Source organism: Chiloscyllium plagiosum, chromosome 30 (genome assembly GCF_004010195.1).
Source record: "Chiloscyllium plagiosum isolate BGI_BamShark_2017 chromosome 30, ASM401019v2, whole genome shotgun sequence".
In the NCBI taxonomy this organism is placed as follows: domain Eukaryota; kingdom Metazoa; phylum Chordata; class Chondrichthyes; order Orectolobiformes; family Hemiscylliidae; genus Chiloscyllium; species Chiloscyllium plagiosum.
This window is the reverse complement of record NC_057739.1, coordinates 6,009,601-6,032,516: the sequence shown is the minus strand read 5'-3', so window position 1 is coordinate 6,032,516 and position 22,916 is coordinate 6,009,601. Positions and strand designations below refer to the sequence as shown.

Below are 22,916 nucleotides of genomic sequence, written 5' to 3'. Positions count from 1 at the left end.
TGTAGCTCTAAATTTGGCCTGGATCAATACTAAGACCATGACCCCATGATGAGAGAAAAGGGACAATATAGCAAAGGAATAAAAAAAGTTGAAGTTTTAACATTTTAATTTCAACGGTCAGATAAGTAGGAGGTTGAAAGATCTTTAAAGAAACAAAATGATATTTAATAAGTATATATTTAAAGAAGCTAATATTAATGCAAAAACTTTAAACATAGGTTTCTTTCAGAGGATTCCAGTATTGTGAATAAGGATCTAAGATTTCTGGAAATGGTCTGTGAACATTTCAGGCAGAGCACAAATCTAAATTGTGTGATTAAAATACAAGTTATGTGGAAAAATATTTGCTAGCTGTCTAATGTGTAACATGTCTCCCACAAGAAGAACTTCCTCTAGGTCAAAGACCTCAAATTTCTTCTCAGATGACTCCTCCCATTCTCAGGGGTTTCTCAGCATCAATCATGTGGAGAAATAAATAGCAACATCTTAAAAATTATCCATATTGCAGAGGAGGAAGTACTGGATGTCTTAAAAAGTATCATGGTGGATAAATCCTCAGGACCTGATCAGGTGTACCCTAAAACTCTGCGAGAGGCAAGGGAAGAGATTGCTGAGCCACGTGCTGAGATATTTTCATCAATAGCCACAGATGAGGTGCCGGAAGACTGGAGGTTGGCTAATGTTGTGCTACTATTTTAAAAAGATGGTAAGGAAAAGCCAGGGAACTATAGACTGGTGAGCCTGACATTGGTGGTGGAGAAGTTGTTGGATGGAATCCTGAGGGACACGATGTGCATGTATTTGGAAAGGCAAGGACTGATTAAGGATAGATTAGAGTGGGGCTGGAAAAGCACAGCAGATCAGGCAGCATTCAAGGAGCAGGAAAATCCACGTTTCGGACAAAAGCCCTTCATCAGGAAAGTATAGTCAACACAGAAATCATGTCTCACTCGCTTAATTGAGTTTCTTGAAGAAGCAATGAAGAAAGATTGATGAGGGCAGAGCGGTGGACATGATCTGTATGGAGTTCAGTAAGGCGTTTGACAAAGTTCGCATGGTAGACTGGTAAAGCAAGATTGGATTACACAATACAGGGAGAACTAGCTATTTGGATACAGAACTGGCTCAAAGGTAGAAGACAGAAGGTGGTGGTGGAGGGTTGTTTTTCAGACTGGACACCTGTGACCAGCAGCGTGCCAAAGGATTGGTGGTGGGTACAATGCATTTTGTCATTTTATATAAATGATTTGGATGTGATCATAGGAGATATGGTTAGCAAGTTTACAGATGACACTAAAATTGGAGGTGTAGTGGACAGTGAAGAAGGATACCTCAGAGTGGATCTTCAATAGTTAAGTAAGTGGACCAAGGAGTGACACATGGAGTTTAATTTAGATAAATACGAGGTACTACATTTTGGATAGGCAAATCAGGCAGGACTTATACACTTAATGGTCAGGTCCTGGGGGGTGTTCCTGAACAAAGAGTCCTTGGAGTGCAGATTCATAGCTCCTTGAAAGTGGAGTTGCAGATGGATAGGATAGTGAAGAAGGCATTTGGTATGCTTTCCTTTAATGGTCATTGCATTGAATATAGGAGGTGGGAGGTCATGACACGGCTGTACAGGACATTAGTTCATATTGTGTGTAATTCTGTTCTCCCTCCTGTCGGAAGGATTTTGTGGAACTTTAAAAGGTTCAGAAAAGATTTACGAGGATGTTGCGAGGGTCAGAAGGTTTGAGCTATAGGGAGAGGCTAAATAGGCTGGGGCTAATATTCCTGGAGTGTCAGAGGCTGAGGGGTGACCTTATAGAGGTTTATAAAATCATGAGGGGCATGGATAGGATAAATTGGCAAGATCTTTTCCCTAGGGTGGGGGAGTCCAAAACTAGAGGGTATAGGATTAAGGCAAGATGGGAAAGATATGAAAGGTACCAAAGGGGTAACTTTTTCACACAGGGTGGCGCATGTATGGAATGAGCTGCCAGAGAAGGTGGTGGAGCCTAGTATAATTACAACATTTACAAGGCATCTAATGGATATATGAGTAGGATGGGTTTAGAGGGATATGGGCCAGATGTTGGCAAGTGGAACTAGGTTTTTACAGGATATCTGGTCAGCATGGACGAGTTGGACTTCAAGGGTCTGTTTCTATGACTCTGTGACTTCACCTTGGTGCCTACTGCAGTTGTACAGTCCAGGGTGGTATAGCACACTCTGTCTGGACTATACTGAAGGTCCACTCCAGACTGCTTCAGAGCAAACCTTCAGAGGCTGTTTCATAATGACTTTGGTCACAGAACATGCACCAACCTGGTGAAGGTGTCATACCAGGGTCAAGATTAGAGTGGAGCTGGAGAAGCACAGCAGGTTAGGCAGCACCTGAGGAGCAGGAAAATCAGTGTTTTGGGCAAAAGCCCTTCATTATCATTCCTGATGAAAGGCTTTTGCCCCAAACGTCTATTTTCCTGCTCCTCGGATACTGCCTGACCTGCTCCACTCCACTCCACTCTAATCTTGACTCTGATCTCCAGCATCTGCAGTCTTCACTTTCGCCTCAGGAGTCATACCAGCTGAGTGATCAACACATTATATCCAAAAGGGAGTGCCTGCTGTAGTCTGACCCTGTTCCTATCCCAGACGTACTTCAACCCTATATGTCTTATGATATAGCAATGTTCCGCTTGTCCTTCATTGCCCTTAGATATTTCACAAATGACCAGTATTCGCTTCTTCTTAAATTATTGTTAATAATGTCTGTACCATTAAGATGACAACATTACTTTTGCTAACACCAGTGGGATGGTGCAGTCTGCCTATGAACAACGTTTGACACATAGCATGTTCACTTTTTATGGGTTTGTACATGTGTGAAGAAACCTTTGTGAACAGATTGTAGCTGGACTTTGCTATCCCATGCTTTATGTATTTGTCCTAATTTCTAACAAGCATAAATCCCACGCTTTGCCCGAAGTGATATTAACTCTCCCCAACATGGACATCGTCAAAGCTATTTTTCAGTTTCATTGTGTGCCTAGAAAAGAGCAACTGATGGCAGGGGGTGCAGTTTGCTGTGGATACCATCAGCACTGGGCTCTGTGTAGTCGGCAGGTATCCGCGATGCTTCACTCTACTCCAACAGCCCGTTTCCACCCATTACCCCAATCTGGACACCCATCACATTGAACTTCACCTCCTACTGTCCTGCCTAGCCCCGAACCCTGACAGTTCACCTTAAAGATACCAACTCTACTCTCAATGCTCCCTGTGGTCCATGGTGATGGTCACTGCCAATAACCGCCTACCCCCCCCCCCCCCACAGTCTTTGATGCTGTTCCACATATTCTGTATATGCCTTGAGCTTTACCCATTACTATTCTTGTTCCACAAATGCCTATTCTCCTCACCATAGCCTTGACGTAGCTACCCCTTTTGTCAGTAATCCACCCATCTAACTGAACAGGCCCTCCCCACATCTTGCAATCTCCTTAACAATTAATAAATGGAAACCCCGGGTATTCATCCCAGACCAACTTCAAAGAGCAGTACCTAAACATCTCTGCAGCTCCCCAACTGATGGCGTGCAATCTCCCAGACTGCTACTGCTGGCCCTACAGGATAATTGTTGACCACTCCCCGAGCCGCAGTCGGGTAGAGTCCCTCACAGTGTGCATCCCAAGCTGACTGTGACTGGGCTTGTAGGCTATGTAGACTGTGCCCCTGATTAATGGTGTTTGGATCCCTGATGGACACTACACCCCATAGGAGGTGCAGCAGTGTGTTTGCTGTGTAAGCAGCTGCCACTTGCTGTATATGGTAGAGGACAAGGTAGTGAATGTGGTAATTAAGAGAGAGGAAGGTGAGACAGATGAAAACCTACCATGATTTTAGAATAGATGGGGAAAAGGGTAAACAGCAGAATTTCAGTAGACAGAGTATATATGGCCAGTTTCCTCCCATAGTCTGAAAATTTGCATGTTAGGTGGATTGGCCATTCTAAATTGCCCTGTAATGTCCAGGAATGTGCAGGTCATGTGGATCAGCCACAGTAAATACGGGTTTACAAGGATAGGTTGGGGCTGGGTGAGATGCTCTTTGAAAAGACCTGATGAGTGAAATGACCTTTTACCATATTGTAGGGATTCTATGATCCTGACTTCATCAATAGGTTGACTGGACTAAACCCTGGGACTGATATCAGATGCTGCCATTGACTTACTGTACTGAGGTAGCCTTTCTTAATGTTACCAAGACTAAGTCCCTTTAGACTTGGAAACATGACCATTTGGTTGAAGTACATCGTGTACTGGCCGCATAAGTTGCTGTCATGTGGTACATGACACAATGCCGTCCAACATCCTGTTCGGCCTCTTGATGGATCACAGTTGACACAGATAAACTGCTAAACTGGTTTTGTTGCTAAGCTAAACAGGAAGACAAGGTAGAAGTATTGACCTTTAAATTATGAATGAGGCGGCATAGCGCAAACAGACAAGGCAGCAATGTTTCGAGTGTCCGAACAGACACAAAGTGAGTGGATGCTAAAAGAGCAAATGAGGAGTCTTCAGATGCATCCTGGTGAAATCTATGAGATGGGTGCTTGTCTCTGCAAAGTGTCCTAGCAGCTGTATCAAGGTGAAAGGCGCTAGTGTGTTCCAAAGTGCATCATTGAAGTGAGTTTGTGATGTATCAAAATGACACAGAGAGGCTGATAAGAGCCTTGTGTACAGTCGCTCTGCATGGAGTATGTTTTGAGCTACCTGTCCAACATGGCTGCCTGGAGTATCAAGTGATGAGCTGCAGTCACTAGGTACCCAAGGTACTTTTCATGTTGGACTTGTTCCTGTCTAGTTTTTCTTAGGCCTCATGGGATAATAAGAAAATGTATATCAGTGAGGTGAGATTATATAGTAATGACATGGTAATTCATGCAAATTCGCTTCTCAATGAGCAGGAGTCTCATTTCTGCCATATCACCATGTTTGCAAACTGACTTGCCATTTCTTATGTCACTCAGGTCTGTGGAGATTCTGTTCAAAGTTACTATGAATGCTGGAGGACTGTGACTATCGTTGTAATCCCACTGCCCCACAAGTTGCAACACAGCATAAAAATACTTTTTCTTGTTGCCAAGATGACCATTTAAATACTTTATCTTTATCTGATTTTAAACAAAAAGTAAATCAACCAGGTTCCTTAATATATGTAATTATGGATTTATTATCAAACAAACCTTAACTCAATGAAAATGCGTAATTGGTTCACGTACACATTCAGTCATATAGAAGTTTAAATACTTCTTCCCCTAGGTATCCCCAACACACACACACACATTTCTAGAAAAGAAAATTATGTGGAGAAATTGGCTTTCTGAGAAAAAACACTGACCAATGGGTTATTTTTGGCATCACAAGCATAATGCGTGGAATGTTCTAGAGTCTGTTGCTCTGATGTTCTGGCATGAGTTCAAGTTATTAATCACATGTTTGACTCTGACATCTTGCAGTCATAGCCTTCTTGAGAAATACACTCTTGACATGTTCCTTCAATCATTCTTCCAAAACAGCGAACAACTCTCACATTGAACATGAAATAATTGTAATTTTCCATCATCCTTCAGAATTAAATCTTCCATGCATTATTGTATATAAAGCTCTTTGTAACAACGAAGTTTTAGATACAAAGTTTATGAACAAACATTTTTGGAAGGTTAAACTATTTTAAATTAAAATCAACTTTTATCTAATTTTGTAATGAGAAATGAAAACATTTTTTGCAGATTGGAAGCATGGAAACATTTGAATATTCGTTCGCTAAATCTAAAGGAAAGGTAACAATTTGGGCTTGGTGTCACTTAAGTAATGTTTCATTTCATACTAGTTTCAGCTTTCTTGGGGTTTTTACCCTTTCGTGTTAAATTAAGTAAAATATTAAGTGATGAAAGGCTAGTTCATGTGTGAATTGACTTGATTGGCTGCTTGTACTGTGAATAGGGAGTGCTTTGGGCTTTGAATATATATTTTCAACTGTGCAGCCTATTAGTATATGACCCACATGGCGTCACAGGAGAGCTAGGAAATTAGCTTAGTTTCAGTCAGTGCAGGTATCTTTAAATAGTTATATAGCCTGATAAAGACTGAATCAGTTAGTGCCCTGCTTTTTTTTCTGCTACATCCACCCAGATCTCTCATTCTTTTGAGTTTAACTGTAAACCCTTATGTATAAAATGGTAATTTACTCATTCTTAACTTCTCTATTTATATAGTCTTACTGTACAGAGGAAGAAATGAAACTCCACCCAGATCTCTCATTCTTTTGAGTTTAACTGTAAACCCTTAGCATGCATATGTATAAAATGGTAATTTACTCATTCTTAACTTCTCTATTTATGTAGTCTTACTGTACAGAGGAAGAAATGAAACTTGTGGTGAAGGATAAATCTCAGGTATCTATAATTCCTATAGATTTTGATTTTATGGGGAAGAGACAAATGAAAAAGATTGTTGCAAATAATTCAGGCTAGCGTGTTAGCAAGCAGGATTGGTTGGATTATTAAATCACTTATTCTAGAATAGTTCCATAACTTCAAGGCTACAGTGCAGTGGTGAAGACTACCAAGAAATGCTGGCATATATAGGGATTTTTTCAGAGTTCTTTGATCTATAAGTGCACTCTGTAAATAAAAAGATTTAGAGTCATACAACATGGAAACAAACCCTCTGGCCCAACTTGTCCGGACGGGCCAGACATCCCAATCTGACCTAGTCCCATTTGCCAGTATTTGGTCCATATTCTTCTAAACCCTTCCTATTCATATACCCATCCAGATGCCTTTTAAAGATTGTAATTGTACACACCTCCACCACTTCTTCTGACTCGTTCCATACATGCACCATCGCCTGTGTGAAAACATTACCTCTTCGTTCCTTTTAAAATCTTTTCCCTCTCATCTTAAACCTATGCCTTCTAGATTTGGACTCCCCCACCATTGGAAAAATGCCTTAGTTATTCACCTTATCTATCCCCCTCAAGAATTTATAAGCCTCTAAGTTTCTTGTGGTGGGGTTGCTGCAATTTCTTTGGACATTTATTGCAGGTCATGAAGGTACTCCCTAATTGTTATGTAGAGATATCCAGGATTATGACCAAGTGACAATTAAGGAACCATGACAAGTATCCAAGTTAGAACAATCTGTCATTTTGAGGTGACCATGACCCTGTGCACCTACTGCCTACTCTCTCGAGGTGATAGAGATCACTCGTTTGAGAGGTGCTGTTAAAGAAACCTTAAGAAGTTATTGCAGTGCAGACTGTTTGTAATACACACTGCAGCCATGTTCTCAAAGTGGAGCAAGGAATGGATATTATTGATGATGGATGGAGAGCTGGCCAACTGCACTGTTTTGTCCAGGATGTTGTCCAGTTTCTTGATGTTGGAACTGCACTCATCCAAGAAATTTGGAGGGTATTTCATCACATTTCTAAATTTGGGCAGTTGGGAAATGAGCCACTCACCATAAAATACTTGAGAGGATTTGGGCAGTTGGGAAATGAGCCACTCACCATAAAATACTTGACCTCTGATCCACTGTAATAGCCATATTTGTGTCTGGTCTGATTCAGTTTCCAGTCAGTGGTGACCAACAAAATGATGATGGTGAAGCAACCAGTCAACACATTGTTACAGGGTTCTCCTTCACTTAATTTCAATTTCCAGGAGAAGCAGCCAGGTCCATGTCATTCCCATGAGATATTTTCTTTAACCAATCTTTTTGTATTTAGCTAATGATCATATTTATACATCCTCATCAAGTGTTCATTCTGTGTTGAATGCATTTTAAACTCGAATCTGCATGGTCAAACATTTAATAAAAACATTTTAAACTGTGACTTTTTTTCTTATACAGATTGACAACAAGAATACACAATCTACGTTTACTCTAGAACACTATCAGGTAAATTCTACAACTTGAGATCTTGCCAATAAAAGTGCCATTATCTGGGAAGTCATTTAATCAATGGACTATGTCGAACTGACTGCTAATTTATTTTGGACTTTTGAAGAGCTGTTCATCCCATGGATTCCAGACTTAGTCTACTAGCTTCTTAATTTTTAAGCCAGCTCCATGTTACTAAAAGGAAGTGGTACAGATAAACAAAGGTTCTAAAGAAGGGTCACTGGATTCAATATATTAACTTTGTTTTCTCCACAGATGCTGCCACGCCTGTTGAGTTTCTCCATCAATTTCTGTTTTTGTTTGCTGATAGGAAATGCAGGCTACTCTTATTATAGTAAAACTGTTCACATATCAAGATGTCAGGCTTTACTCCTGTAAGATTTAACTTCAAATCACTTGGCTTACATGAGTGGATTTGTAAGCCTGGAACTGGTGAGAGAGGAAAGGCCACTACTGAGTTGTTTTATGATATAAATTGAAATGTTGGAAAGGAACACAGGGATTGAAGAATGCTATTTAGCTCCTCAAGGCTGTCGACTCCGACTGATTTGCAATCTTTGCCCCCTTTAGTTATAAAAAAAATCTGCTGGTCTTCAGTTTAAAAATAAAGGTGGGCTAATTAGGATTGAAGTAAAAATACATTTCTTCACTCTAAAGGTGGTGAAGCTTTGGAATCCTCTACCCAGAGGCCTGTGGAGGCTCAGTCATTGAGTATATTCAATGAAAAGATCGATCATATATGAAAGATATCAAGGTAAATGGGGATCATAGAAACGGTATGGAACAGGCCCTTCAGCCCAACAAGTCCACACTGACCCTCCGAAGAATAACCCACCCTGATGCATTCCTCTACCCTTTTACTCTACATTTACGCCTGACTAATGCACCTAACCTACACATCCCTGAACACTATGGACAATTTAGTTTGGCCAATTCACCTAACCTGCACATCTTTGGACTGTGGGAGGAAACCGAAGTACCTGGAGGAAACCCACGAGACACAGGGAGAATGTGCAAATTCCACTCAGACGGTTACCCAAGGCTGGAATCGAACCCTAGCACTGTGAGGCAGCAGTGCTAACCAGTGAGCCACCGTGCCATTCAATGGAAAATGGTGTTCAGAAAGAAGATAGCAAAGCTTTCTCGGAAGACCAAATGGCCCAATTCCACTCTATTTCCAATGTTCCTTTGACAACATAAATGAATGGGCAAAACAATATCGATGGAATATTTCCTCCTTAAAGTGGAGTGGAGTAGACAACAAGGTATAGATTAGTCCCTCAAAAGGAAATAACATTAACCAAGAATGATCTAAACTAATAAAAGGCACAGACAAAACTTTAAAATTACCATGGATTTCCAAAATGCAGACTTAAATCAAAAATTCCTGGATCTTTAGTTCAGGGGGACAAAAAAGCAAAGATTACACGAGACAACATGTAACCACCAACGAATAAAAGTACATTCAAAACTGATCACAAAGAGTAAATACTTAGATCAGTGAGAGTAGCCTGTGTGACTTTTATTCTCTCTTCTTCTTTCTCTCTCTCACTCTCTGTTTCCTTCGTTCGAAGTTTTAAAAATTGCTGCCAATTGTTTTATGCAATCACAATGAAATGTGCCATCAGGTGGAAATGGCTTCTCAGTTCTTTGTGTCCATCTCACTCATTTGTAGAAAAAGTCATATTTTTGGAATCAGTTCCCCATCCTATTGACAGCTGTCTCTCTCACACACACGTTATCACAATCATTCAACAATTCAAACTGGACGTCCTTTAATTTGTATATAAAAATTTACCAAATTGCCCAATTAACACAAAGAATTTACCAAAATGTCCAGTTTATCTGAAGAGCCTCTAAACACTATATATCATTTTCCTGATCAGATATTCTCTCACACATAGTTGGAGTATCCTTTCCAACTACATTGAGGGACTGTCCCATTGTACCTTATGACTCCTTGCTCTACACTAAACAAATTTCAATCGGAAATATCAATAAAACGGAGTGAGAAATTTACCAAGCCTGTCCTCCTTTTTCTATAATTTCATATGTTAAACCGGCCATTTCAAAACTACAGAGTGAGAAATTTACCGAGACTGCTCCTCCTTTTTCTCTAATCTTATGAGTTCAACCGGCCATATCCGAAGGAGTCAACTCTCTAAACCAAATCCGTCAGGTAGTGGGGAACACTTCCTTGACCGGGGTCCCCAGTCCCAATTCTTTATTTCAGGAACAAGACAGAATAGCCAATGTCACCCCGCAACAACCTCGGGGGAAAAAAAAGCTTCGCACCTTATTCTTTCGGTCCAAGCAGTTCAGTCGATCCCTTCAAAGTGCAAGTCTCACTAGGCGAGGAGCAGATCGTCTGTTCAGACACAAGAAATACCTAAGGGGCCCCCACCGCTGCGTTGTGTCTGATTCAAACCTTTGACCACTTACTCAGTCTGGAGAAACGTTCCCTTTGTTGGGAGAGCAGAGTCACAGCATCAAAATGTAACACAGAAATTCTCGGACCCATGTAAGTTACAAAAAACACACTTTATTGTAATTAAGCCGCCGAGAGATCAATAGTCAATAATTTAGAGTATCAATCATAGGTATCCCTGAATAAGTTAATAATAGATATCTAATTCTTAGTAATACTTAGTAAAGTAAATAGATATCTAATTCTTAGTCATTTATACACTTAATGTACGTAATTATCTCATTTTTGTCCAGTTCCCACCATATAGTGTTTCTTGTTTTAATTAAGTTCCCATTAGATAATTAATACATTTAGTGCTGTTTCACATAAGTTAAATGACACCACATTAATGGCTTTGTTTATGTCACTGCAGATAATACCTAGGTTACAATCAGTATTGTAGTCATTATATTATAGCAACTGCTTGGGAAACAGACAGATACTTGATTATACCAAGATTCATGCATTCCCTTACTCCATTCTTATGGTCACTGTGCTTAGCCATTTTAAAAGGCAAGTTATTATTACAAAATAGAGACTTACAAAATGGAGAATTTTAGCTATTATTTCCCCAATACTTTATCAAAGAAAAGTTTTCCTCCATGATCTATAAATGCGACTTCAAAATCTCACTAATGGTCAAAGACTACCTTCCACTCATTGCATTATTTCAACCATAAAGCACATCATGTCTATCCCACTTCCAATTCTCCACTCCTCTCCTCCAAGAAACGAGATGGTACAAATTCTCACTTGTAAATATGAATAGATACCTGATACTTGTAATCACCACATGTTTGTTCTGGCCTTCATCTAACTCTTGTCTTCACCTCAATGTCGTGTATGCTCCATAGACACCATCCTCCTCCACCTTTTGTCCATACAGGTTAGCATGGTAAACCACCAGGATATTCACATGATCTTCCCTGCTCTGGGTCCAACTCTCACAGCATTTCAAGACTTTGGAGCTCAGGGTCAGCTAGGGCTTGCATGTTTATGCTAAGCTACTTTGTACACAGGGACACATGCATCTTATGGTCCTTAGATTGATTTCTTAGCGTCAGTTGCAGACTTGGTTCATGCTTACTTGAAAGCCACTATCCTGTGTGGTTTACACTGCTTTTTAGCTCAGACGGTAAAATAGGCAACTTGTCACAATGGGGAACATTGAATATTCAAAGGGCTGGACATGTCAGTGTTCTACATAAGCAACCTACATCATTTGCCAACAATTTACATGAAAAACGCATTGCATGTGCTTCAACTAAAAGTCAAAAGGGAGCAATCCTTAGCGAAGTCAGTCGGGGTGCCACCAGAGCTAGTCAAAAGGTTCATCTGATTTCCAAGCTGGGAAGTTGGTTAGAGCAATTCAGACACTTGTTCTTACTAGAGTCTGAGGAATTATGTCCTTGCAAAACAAGGATTGGACCATAATCAGTCTGACAGATCAAGTGCGAGGAATTATAAATGCATTAGTCAAGATGCAATGGAGACATCAATCCAGGGCTGAGCAATTCTTGTGTCATAGAGACATACAGCATGGAAACAGACCCTTCAGTCCAACCAGTCAATGCTGAACATAATCTCAAACAAATCTAGTGGGCCATGATCCTGGCTGTTTGCTAAATAATGGGCAGGGGCTTATCTGGGAGAAGTCTGTGGAGTCCAGGAAAGTGAGCATCTCAGTTCTGGGGATGGGATTCAATCAGCTGAGCAGCTAAGGAAATGACTACAGTGAAAGAGGGCAATTTGATATAGACTAATGGCACATCTTGGACTATAGGAGGGGGCAGACAACTTCAAGAGAGGTTTCTCATGGAGCATTATGGCTCTGGAGATGGTGTAGGCCTAAAGGGCAGTTCACAAGGCCGTAGGCTCTGGGGGTAAATTGGTAACAGTAGTTGTGTAAAGGGGCTAAATGGAAATTAACAGGGAGGCTGAAATGTCAAAGAGGCCACAAGGACAGCAACACAGAAGGAAACATTTTGTGGATGGGGGAGTCATCTTGCATTTCATACCAAGCCTGCAAGTCACTCACAAGCATAGACTTGAAATTTTTGCCATCCTCCATCTAACGTTAACTACATAATCATGAGACAAAGTAGTTTGCATCACATTAAAAGTGAACAGAGTAAGTTATTTTTTCTTCGGGGCAGAGTAAAATTGTTTGAATTTGAATACCTGTTTGGGACAATTGGAGTTATCATACATTCATTGATCAAATAGTGTCACCCATTTTCAAATTGCCCTTCTTCAAGAAATAACTTATTGTCGAAGAATGCAACATGACTAATTATAGTCTAAAGCAATCACAACCTTTATAGTGTACACGCAAGTTGCTTTCATGTCATACTGGCTAAAGTAATGTAATCAAACAAGATAACTTAGAAGTGTCAACTGGGCATCACATTTGTGACACTAATTCCATAAATTTTACTGGAAAAGAACACAGATGCCACATTTACATTCTAAATTGTAGATGTGCAAGGACATGGTCTGTGAGGTACAGGGATGCCTTTTACTGGGGAGGGGTCTGTCATGACTTGCTATCTATGCGGAGGCAGAGAAGTGGCATACTTCTGTAAACATATATTTACTTGCATTCTTAGAAGTCTGCTGTTGCACCTTTGTTGCTGTAAGACCTGGAAAAGTCACAACTATTTAAGAGATGAGCAACCTGTTCAGACAACCCAAAGATGAAAGTAGTTGAGGTAGCAAAGAATCACGAGCAATTGATTCCTTAACTGCAGATAGCCATAAATGTCAGGAATTCTTGAACCATAGCATTGACAACTTAAGTCTATGGCACTGGTCATTAATCCCTCAGTCAGAGGAAATGTTTCTTCCTGTCTACCTCATTTCTGCCTTTCATAATTTGATACATCTCAATCGTGCCTCCTCTCAATTTCCAATGGTGTAAGGAAAGCAACCCCAGTCAGTTCAATCTCTCTTCATAACTGAAATTCTCCAGCCTGTTAATATCCTGATAAATCTCCTCTGCACCTTCTCCAGTGCTATCACAATCTTCCTATATTGTAGATTCCAGAACTGTAAACAATAATTGTATCCTAACCAATGTTTATACAGCTCCAACATAAAATTCCTGCTTTTAAACTTTATGCCTCAGCTAATAAAGGTAAGTATTAGGGAGGAGGAGAACTTCTTCAACGCAGGCATCCTTGCAAGAGGATTCACAGTAAGGTTGAAATCAACTAGGTAAAAACGAGGACTGCAGTTGCTGGAAACCTGAGTCTGGGTTAGAGTGGCGCTGGAAAAGCACAGCAGGTCAGGCAGCATCCAAGCAGCAGGAAAATAAACGTTTCGGGTAAAAGCCCTTCATCAGGAATACAGGCCTATTCCTTTATATATAGCATCCATAATTCGCTGGGGTAAATAATATAAAGAATTAAAATTCCAGGAGAAGACATTTTTTGCTGTTCAATTTTGAATGATGGACCCCTTATCCTCAGGTCCTGCCCCATGTTTCTCTATTCATCAGGCAGGAGAAGCAATCTGTCAGTGTTTGTCATGTCAGGCCCCTTTTTTATGGAATCACTTCTCATAACTGAAGAAGGAGTGATATAAAAGAGACCTAAGGGGCAACGTTTTCACGCAGAGGGTGGTACGTGTATGGAATGAGCTGCCAGAGGATGTGGTGGAGGCAGGTACAATCGCAACATTTAAGAGGCATTTGGATGGGTATATGAATAGGAAGGGTTTGGAGGGATATGGGCTGGGTGCTGGCAGGTGGGACTAGATTGGGTTGGGATATCTGGTCAGCATGGACGGGTTGGACCAAAGGGTCTGTTTCCATGCTGTACATCTCTATGACTCTATATAACATGTTCCAGTGGGCAGTTGAACATATGGATGTAATAATTTATAAGAAACATGGAAGGAAGACATGGATGGAATGCATTTCATCTGCATGCCAGTAATCTTACTGTGCTTATGCAAAAACTGGGCCAGTACATTTGTACATGTGAACTAACTATTCACTGAGTTGATACACCCTATGTGGTGTCCATAGTGCTGTAAAGCGCAGCTGCTGTTTGCAGCTCCACATCTTCATCATAGTTAAATGGTAGCCCTTTGCTACTAACTATCAAAACCAAAGATAACATAGGGTCTGTCTAGATGCCTTCAAGTGATATGCCCAGAGGCTTGTTTACAGAGTACAGGTTTCTTTCTGATAGTGCATTGAGAGGTGGAAAGGATTCCTGGTGGGCGGCACGGTGGCACAGTGGTTAGCACTGCTGCCTCACAGCGCCAGAGACCCGGGTTCAATTCCCGCCTCAGGCGACTGACTGTGTGGCGTTTGGACATTTTCCCCGTGTCTGCGTGGGTTTCCTCCGGGTGCTCCGGTTTCCTCCCACAGTCCAAAGATGTGCAGGTCAGGTGAATTGGCCATTCTAAATTGCCCGTAGTGTTAGGTAAGGGGTAAATGTAGGGATATGGGTGGGTTGCGCTTTGGCGGGTCGGTGTGGACTTGTTGGGCCGAAGGGCCTGTTTCCACACTGTAAGTAATCTAATCTAATCTAAAGGAGGAAGGGATAGAAATGATGTATTGAATCTTTCAAATGTGAACTCTTATTCATATAGGGATTGGATGTAGACCTTAAGTATTCTGAGGAGCTGTTTGATGAAATTGATGATGATGAAGATGAAGAAAGTACTGAAATGTAAGTACTGAAATTTCATGTACAATGTGTAAATGGACAAGTGCAATTCAAGAGCATCACTCATGATCCAACATGCAGGTGCTAAATGTTCAATATTTTTACTGAATTCCTTCAAAGAGTTATCTACTTTTAAAAAATAATTGGAGAAGGAAAAAGGAAGAAAATGATTGCAGAACACACCATAGTATTTGCATTAGTTTAGCAAGTAAATAGTGACCTGTTCCCTCTAAATAGGGTCCATTTGAGCCTGTAAGCAGAGATATTTTGCTGTTTCACAATTCTAGCTTTCAGGAGGTCATTTTGAGAAATTTTTGAAAATAGAGTTTATTTGCAGTCACCATATTTCAGCTATACCATTCTCCTCACTTTTGTTTCTTTTTAGGGAGACACAAACAATATTATGCCTACCGTTTTTGTGTTGGAAAAGAAGAAATAAACATGAGGAAGAAGAAGAGAAGGTATGTTGAAGGTAATAATTTTTGTGGATTGTAAATTTTTGTAAATATTTTTACCAAAACAATTTGTCATTTGTTTGATGTACAGGTCGTTCTCCTATAATACCTTAGTTGCGTTCCAGTGAAACCTTGCTGAATAGAAAATCACTAAACAGAAATAGTGGAGCCTATGGGAAAAGATTGGGGCAGACCGGCAAAAGATATTACTCATGATTGCTCAAAAATCACCCAAAAGTCTAACGCAAAATATAGCATAATCTGAATGCAGGTTCAAATCATATTTATTAATTAAACAAAAGTAAATTTAACACAGCACATCTTAGAAAATGTAAGGAAGCTGCTCTCTGTACAGTACCTGTCACAGAAAGCTGCTGTATCAGCAGCTGATATTGGTGCATGCGCAGAACAACATGAAGATTGGCGCTAACCCACACATGCTCAGAATGGCGCAGAGACTTTGGCATGGACATCGCACATGTGCAGAACCATGCAGAAACTTCAAAGCGTGTGCAGAATGGCACAGAAACAGACACAAATGTTGCGCATGCACAGACACAGGTGTATGAGCAGGATGGTAAGAACATTGGCACGTGCACAAAAACGACTTTAGCACATGCGCAGAACGAAGTGCGCGAACTGATTCCCACTGGAATTTTGCTATTGCCAATAGAGGTAAGCGTTCTCCAAATACCATTCCCTAACTCGGCAGCGACGTTATAGCCAAATCGCACTGTCGAAACACGTGTTATACCAGAACTAGTTGTATGAGTTTTTTGAACAGATATAATTTCAGATATGAGAATTATAGGAACTTGTGAGTTTTGTTTATGATGAGATGTTCACTATGAGCTTCTCAGAAAGTTGCTGAGCATTGCTGAGAAGTGGTGCATGATGAGTAAGGAAGGTCAGGATCTTCAAATATGCCCTTGATATTTGCTCACTGTACGAAACAGCTGATGAAAATCTTGAAGCCTGTTTTCTGCTCCCCCAGCTGCAAACTGGGATTTTTTGTATTTGAATGGATGATGTATAAGATTTTTATTTTGATCCATTTTTCGCTATTTTTGAAAAATCATACAGTGAAAATATATGGGCTGAAATTGAAATAAAAATGAAATGATCAGCTTGATGGGATTGTATATTGACCCCCAATAGTCAGAGAGAACTTGAGGAACAAATATGTAGAGAGATCTCAGACATGTGTACAAATAATAAGGTTGTAATAGTATGTGATTTTAATTTTCCAAACATTGACTGGGACTACCATAATGTTGAAGGTTTGGATGGTGAAAAATTGGTTCAAGAAAAATTTCTTTATCAATATGTTCCCACTAGAAAAGGAGCAAAGTTTGACCTTCTCTTGGGTAATAAGGCTGGGCAAGTGACTGAAGTGATAACAGGGGAACACTTAGGGTACAGTGATCATAAATCTGTGTGTTTTAAAATAGTCATGGAAAAGGATAAGCCTTCCATAAACATTAAAGTTTTAAATTGGACTAAGGCACATTTTAAGGGTATGAGACAAGAACTTTCAAAAGTTGATTGGAGTAGACTGTTTGCAGGTATCGGGACATCTGATGTGTGGGAGGCTTTCAGAGAGTTCAGAGTCATTATGTTGCTGTTAAAGTGAAAGGTAAGGCTGGTGGGATTAGAGTTTAGATTAGTGGTGCTGGAAATGCACAGGTCAGGCTGCATCCGAGGAGCAGGAAAATCGATGTTTTGGACAAAAGCCCTTCAGGTTTCCTGATGAAGGGCTTTTGCCCGAAACGTCGATTTTCCTGCTCCTCGGATGCTGCCTGACCTGCTGTGCTTTTCCAGCACCACTCTAATCTAAACTCTGGTTTCCAGCATCTGCAGTCCTCACTTTTGCCTGGTGGGATAAGAGAACAATGGATGAATAAAGATATTGAAGTTCTTGTCAAGAATGTTTGATGTAGACAACTGCTTACAAATGAATCTTGAACAGCATAAAGAGTGTAGGGGCATTCTTAAGAGGGGATCAGGAAGATAGAGCAGATCCACACTTCAGGCTCTCAGCCTTTATTCTTGATGAAGGGCTTTTGCCCGAAACGTCGATTTTGCTGAAGCTCCTCGGATGATGCCTGAACTGCTGTGCTCTTCCAGCACCATTGATCCAGAGATATGAGATAGTCTTGGCAGATAAGATTAAGGATAATCAAAAGAGATTCTTCAGGTACATTAAAACCAAGAGAGCAACTAGAGAGAGAGAGTAGGGCCTCTTAAAGGTGAACAAGGTCATCTTTATGTTAAACCTCAGGAGATGGGAAGGAGATTAAATGAATATTTCATGTCACTTTTTTTACTGTGGAGAAAGAAATGGAGGCTAGAGAACTCAGAAATATTGATGTTTTGAAAACAGTTCACATTATAGAATAGGAAGTACTGGAGGTCTTAGAAAATATAAAGATGGATAAATCTCTGGGACCTGATCATGTGTATCCCAGGGTGTTGTGGGAGATTAGAGAGGAAATTGCGGGGCCCATTGCAGAAATATTTATAACTATGAGTAAGGTGTGGGAGACTGGACAGTGGCTAATGTTGTACTTTTTAAGGAGGGATGTAAGGAGAAGCCAGGGAACAACAGACCTGTGAGACTGACATCGATGGTGGATACGTTGCTGGAGATGATTCTGAAAGATAGAATTTATGTGCATTTGAAGAGGCAAAGAATGATTAGGGATAATCAGCATGGTTTTGTGCGAGAGCAATCATGTCTTACAAACTTGATTGACTTTTTTGTAGAGGTAACCAAGAAAATTGATGAGGGCACAGCAGTAGACATTGTTTACTTAGACTTTAGTAAAACCTTTGACAAAGTTTCGCATGGTAGACTAATTACTTAAATTAGATCACATGAGATTCAGGGTGAGCTTGCCAATTGAATAGAAAATTAGCTTAATTGCAGGATACAAAGTGTGATCGTGGAGGGTTGTTTTTCGGACTGGAGGCCTGTTACCAGCGGTATTCCACAGGGATCGGTGCTGAGTCCACATTTGTTTGTCATTTATATAAATAATGGAGATAACAATATAGAAGACATGGTTTCTAAGTTTGCGGATGACATCAATATTGGTGGGAGAGTGAAAAATGAAGAAGATTATCTAATATTACAAAGAGATCTTGATCATTTGGTCAATGGGTTGACGAGTGGCAGATATAGTTTAGTTTGGATAAATGCAAGGTATTCCATTTTGGTAAAACAAACAAAGGCAGGACTTATACAATTAAAAGTAGTGTATTGGGTAGTGTTGTAGAACAGAGGGACCCAGGGATTCAGGTACATAATTCTTTGAAGTTTGCATCTTAGGTAGGTAGGGCGGTTAAGAAGCACACTTGCCTTCATAGCTCACACCTTTTTAGTATTGGAGTTGAGACGTATGTTGAGGTTATACAGAACATTGGTGAGGCCTCTTCTGGAGTGCTGTTTACAGTTCTGTTGTCCTATAGTAGGAGGATATTATTAAGTTGAAGAGGGTTCAGAAAAGATTTGCAAAGGATGTTGCTGGAGGATTTGAGTTTTAAGGAGAGGCTGGATAGGCTGGGACTTTTTTCACTGGAGCATAGGAGTTTAAGAGGTGACCCTACAAAGGCTTATAAAATCAAGAGGGGTACAAATACGGTGAATGGATTTTCCAACGGATGGTGTGATTTCAAGACTAGGGGTATATATTTAAGGTGAGAGAAGAGAGATTTAAAAAAGACTTTTGAGAGTGGTGCATGTGTGGAATGAACTTCCAGAGGAAGTGGTGAATGTGGGTAGAGTTACAATGTTTAAAAGACATTTGGATAAGTACATCAAAAGAAATGTTTGGTGGGATGTGGGCCAACGCAGACTAGTTTAGTTTGGGATTATGGTTGGCACGGACTAGTTGGACCGAAAGATGTTTCTGTACTGTACCACTATGATATGAATGGAACATGCTTTCTATACAGTGGAAAACTGAGCTCATTATTGTTTATTGCCTTTGCATATTGAGCATAAAATCAATATGAACGCAACAGGGCAAAAGGGCAACTGTAAATGCACATAGCACTGGTCTTGTACTCCCTGAGAACTTAGATCTGCAACCTACGTTCATTTTTAAGTTGAGTTTAACCTATTATTGTCAATCGAAGCTTCAGTCCAGAGTCATTTTGCAAATATACTTTAACCTCAGATCATAATATTGTTCATTTTTGCACATTGGATCTAGGTGCTTTTTGATGAAAGATTAGAAAAACAGGTTTACCTTCATTTTATTTAGTGGGACAAAGTTGTCAGTAAATGGGTAGTCATCCCAGTGCTGGGCTTCTGTTCCCCTGTTCTTTGCAATCTGACTTCTGTGCATTTGAACACTGCAAAATTATGGAAGCAATACAAGTTTTTTTTTACTTTTATCTGTACATACAGAACAGATGTCAGCTTTAAATTAAAGGTTATTGTCCATGTAGTTTTCAGTGATGTGGTGCTCTCTACTTTAGTCTAACACGCAGCAGGCCACAGATCCCAAATTTTCTTGCTTGTTTTTATCTTTGTTGCGTGTATACGCAGGAGTAAGCCATTCAGACCCTCAAGCTCCAGCATTGTAGATCATGGTTGATCATCTGCTTCAATGCCATACTATCCCCATATTCCTTAATGTAATTATTAACTGGGAATCAATCAACCTCTTGAGCTTTCAGTCTGTGAGCTTTTAGTCTCCTGTGATAGAGAATTCCAAACATTGCCTTCTGACTGAAGAGATTCCTCTACGTGAAGAAGATTGATGAGGGCAGAGCAGTGGATGTGATCTATATGGACTTCAGTAAGGCATTCAACAAGGTTCCCCTTGGGAGACTGGTTAGCAAGGTTAGATCTCATGAAATACAGGGAGAACTAGCCATTTGGATACAAACTGGCTCAAAGATAGAAACAGAGGGTGGTGGTGGAAGGTTGTTTTTCAGACTGGAGGCCTATGACCAGTGGAGTTCCACAAGGATCAGTGCTGGGTCCACTACTTTTCGTCATTTATATAAATGATTTGGATGCGAGCGTAAGAGATATAGTTCGTAAGTTTGCAGATGACACCAAAATTGGAGACGTAGTGAACAGCGAAGAAGGTTACCTCAGATTACAACTGGATTTGTTCAGATAGGCCAATGGGCTGAGAAGTGGCAGATGGGAGTTTAATTTAGATAAATGCAAGGTGTTGCATTTTGGGAAAGCAAATCTTGGTAGGATTTATACATTTAATGGTAAGGGCCTGGGAAATATTGCTGAACAAAGAGACCTTGGAGCGCAAGTTCATAGCACCTTGAAAGTAAAGTCGAGGTAGATAGGATAGTGAAGATGGTGTTTAGTATGCTTTCCTTTATTGGTCAGAGTGTTGAGTACAGGAATTGGGAGGTCATGTTGTGGCTGTACAGGATATTTGTTTGGCATCTTTTGGAAAATCGCATGCAGTTCTGGTCTCCTTCCTATCGGGAGGATGTTGTGAAACTTGAAAGGGTTCAAAAAAGATTTATAAGGATGTTGACAGAGTTGGAGGATTTGAGCTATAGGGAGAAGTTGTATAGGTTAGGGTTGTTTCCCTAGAGCGTCGGAGGCTGAGGGGGGTGACCTTATAGAGGTTTACAAAATCATGAGGAGCATGGATAGGATAAATAGACAAAGTCTCTTCCCTGGGGTAGAGGAGTCCAGAACTAGCGGGCATAGGTTTAGGTTGAGAGGGGCAAGATATAAAAGAGACCTAAGGGGCAACTTTTTCATGCAGAGGTGGTGCGTGTGTGGAATGGGCTGCCAGAGGTGTGGTGGAGGCAACATTTAAAAGGTATCTGGATGGGTAAATGAATAGGAAGGGTTTGGAGGGATATGGGCCGGGTGCTGGCAGGTGGAACTGGATTGGTATGGGATATCTGGTTGGCATGGACGAGTTAGACCGAAGGGTCTGTTTCTGTGCTGTACATCTCTATGAGTCTACCTCAGTCCTAAATGTGTTGCCTTTTATCTTGAGACTATTTCTCCTAGTTGTCGACACCACAATCGGGAGAAACTTCATTTCTGCACCTATTCTGTCAATCCCTTTAAGAATTTTGTAAGTTCCACATTCTTCTAAACTGCAGAAAATGAATGAATAGAATGAGTATTCTTTACTGTCACTATTCAGTGAAAAGTGTATACTATCGCCATGCCTAGTCTATACCATGTCGCCGAGAGTGACCCACTCCGGGTTTCCCAGCCACGGCATGATGCTGGGAAGCCCAGAGCAGGACACTCTCAAAAGTGATGGCCTAATGGTGTTATCACTAGACCATTAATCCAGAAACTCAGCTAATTCTGTCAAATTATGTCATAAAACCATAGAAATGAGAACAGCACAGAACAGGGGCATTTGGCCCATATGTCCATGCCAATCCAAAGAAAGATGCTCTTTCTAATTCCATCTTCCTGCACATAGTCCCTAGTTCTGCAGCTTACAGTACCTAAGATTCAGATCCAGGTACTTTTTAAAAGCGTTTAGGGTCTTTGCCTCCCTAGTTTGGTTCAGGTACCAAATTCATGGCAGATGATGAAATTTGAATTCAATAAAAATATCTGTAATTTATCATTTACTAATGACCATGTTGATTTTTGGAAAAACCCATCTGTTTCATTAATAACCTTCAGGATGCCATTCTCACCTGGTCTGGCCTACATGTGATTCCACATCCAAAGTAATGTGGTTGACTCTTAACTGCCCTCTGGAATGGCCTATTGCCACTCAGTTGGAACAATCACTATTAAGTTCAACAAAGAAATGAAATTGGACTGACCACTTGGCATTGACCTAGGCACCAGGAACGACAATGACAAAAACAGCCCTGTCAACCTCGCAAAGTCCTCATTACTAACATCTGGGGGCTAATGCCAAAATTGGGAGAGCTATCTCACGGGCTAGTTAAGCAAAAGCTTGACATAATCATACTCACAACATCATGTCTTACAGACAATTCTGCAGGCACCATCATCACCATTCTTCGATATGTCCTGTCCCACCGCTACAACAGGCCCAACCTAGGACTATAATGATATATTGTAAGGAAGGAGTTGTCCTATGAGACTTCAACATTGACCGCATGAAGTCTCATGGCATCAGGTTAAACATGCGCAAGGAAACCTCCTGCTGATTACAATGTACTGTCCTCCCTTGCCCAATGAATCAATGCTCCTTCCTATTGAACAACACTTGGGGGAAGCACTGAGATGGCATGGGCACAAAATGTAATTTGATGGGGATTTCAATGTGTGGCTCAGCAGCAGTACTATTAATCGAGCTGGTTGGGTCCTAAAGGACTTGGCTCCTAGACTGGGTCTTTGGCAGATGGTGAGGGAACT

General features: G+C 40.6%; 1 protein-coding gene across 1 annotated transcript in view; it reads left to right on the top strand.

The window, feature by feature from the left end:
* LOC122564644 overlaps window positions 1-22,916 on the top strand; it is a 73,100-nt gene that overhangs the window by 45,802 nt on the left and 4,382 nt on the right. Inside the window, exons 9-13 of the mRNA XM_043719735.1 lie at window positions 5,780-5,830; window positions 6,395-6,445; window positions 7,908-7,955; window positions 15,028-15,107; window positions 15,490-15,565. Of these exons, the coding sequence (XP_043575670.1) occupies window positions 5,780-5,830; window positions 6,395-6,445; window positions 7,908-7,955; window positions 15,028-15,107; window positions 15,490-15,565 (306 nt within the window). The remainder of the gene's footprint in view (window positions 1-5,779; window positions 5,831-6,394; window positions 6,446-7,907; window positions 7,956-15,027; window positions 15,108-15,489; window positions 15,566-22,916) is intronic.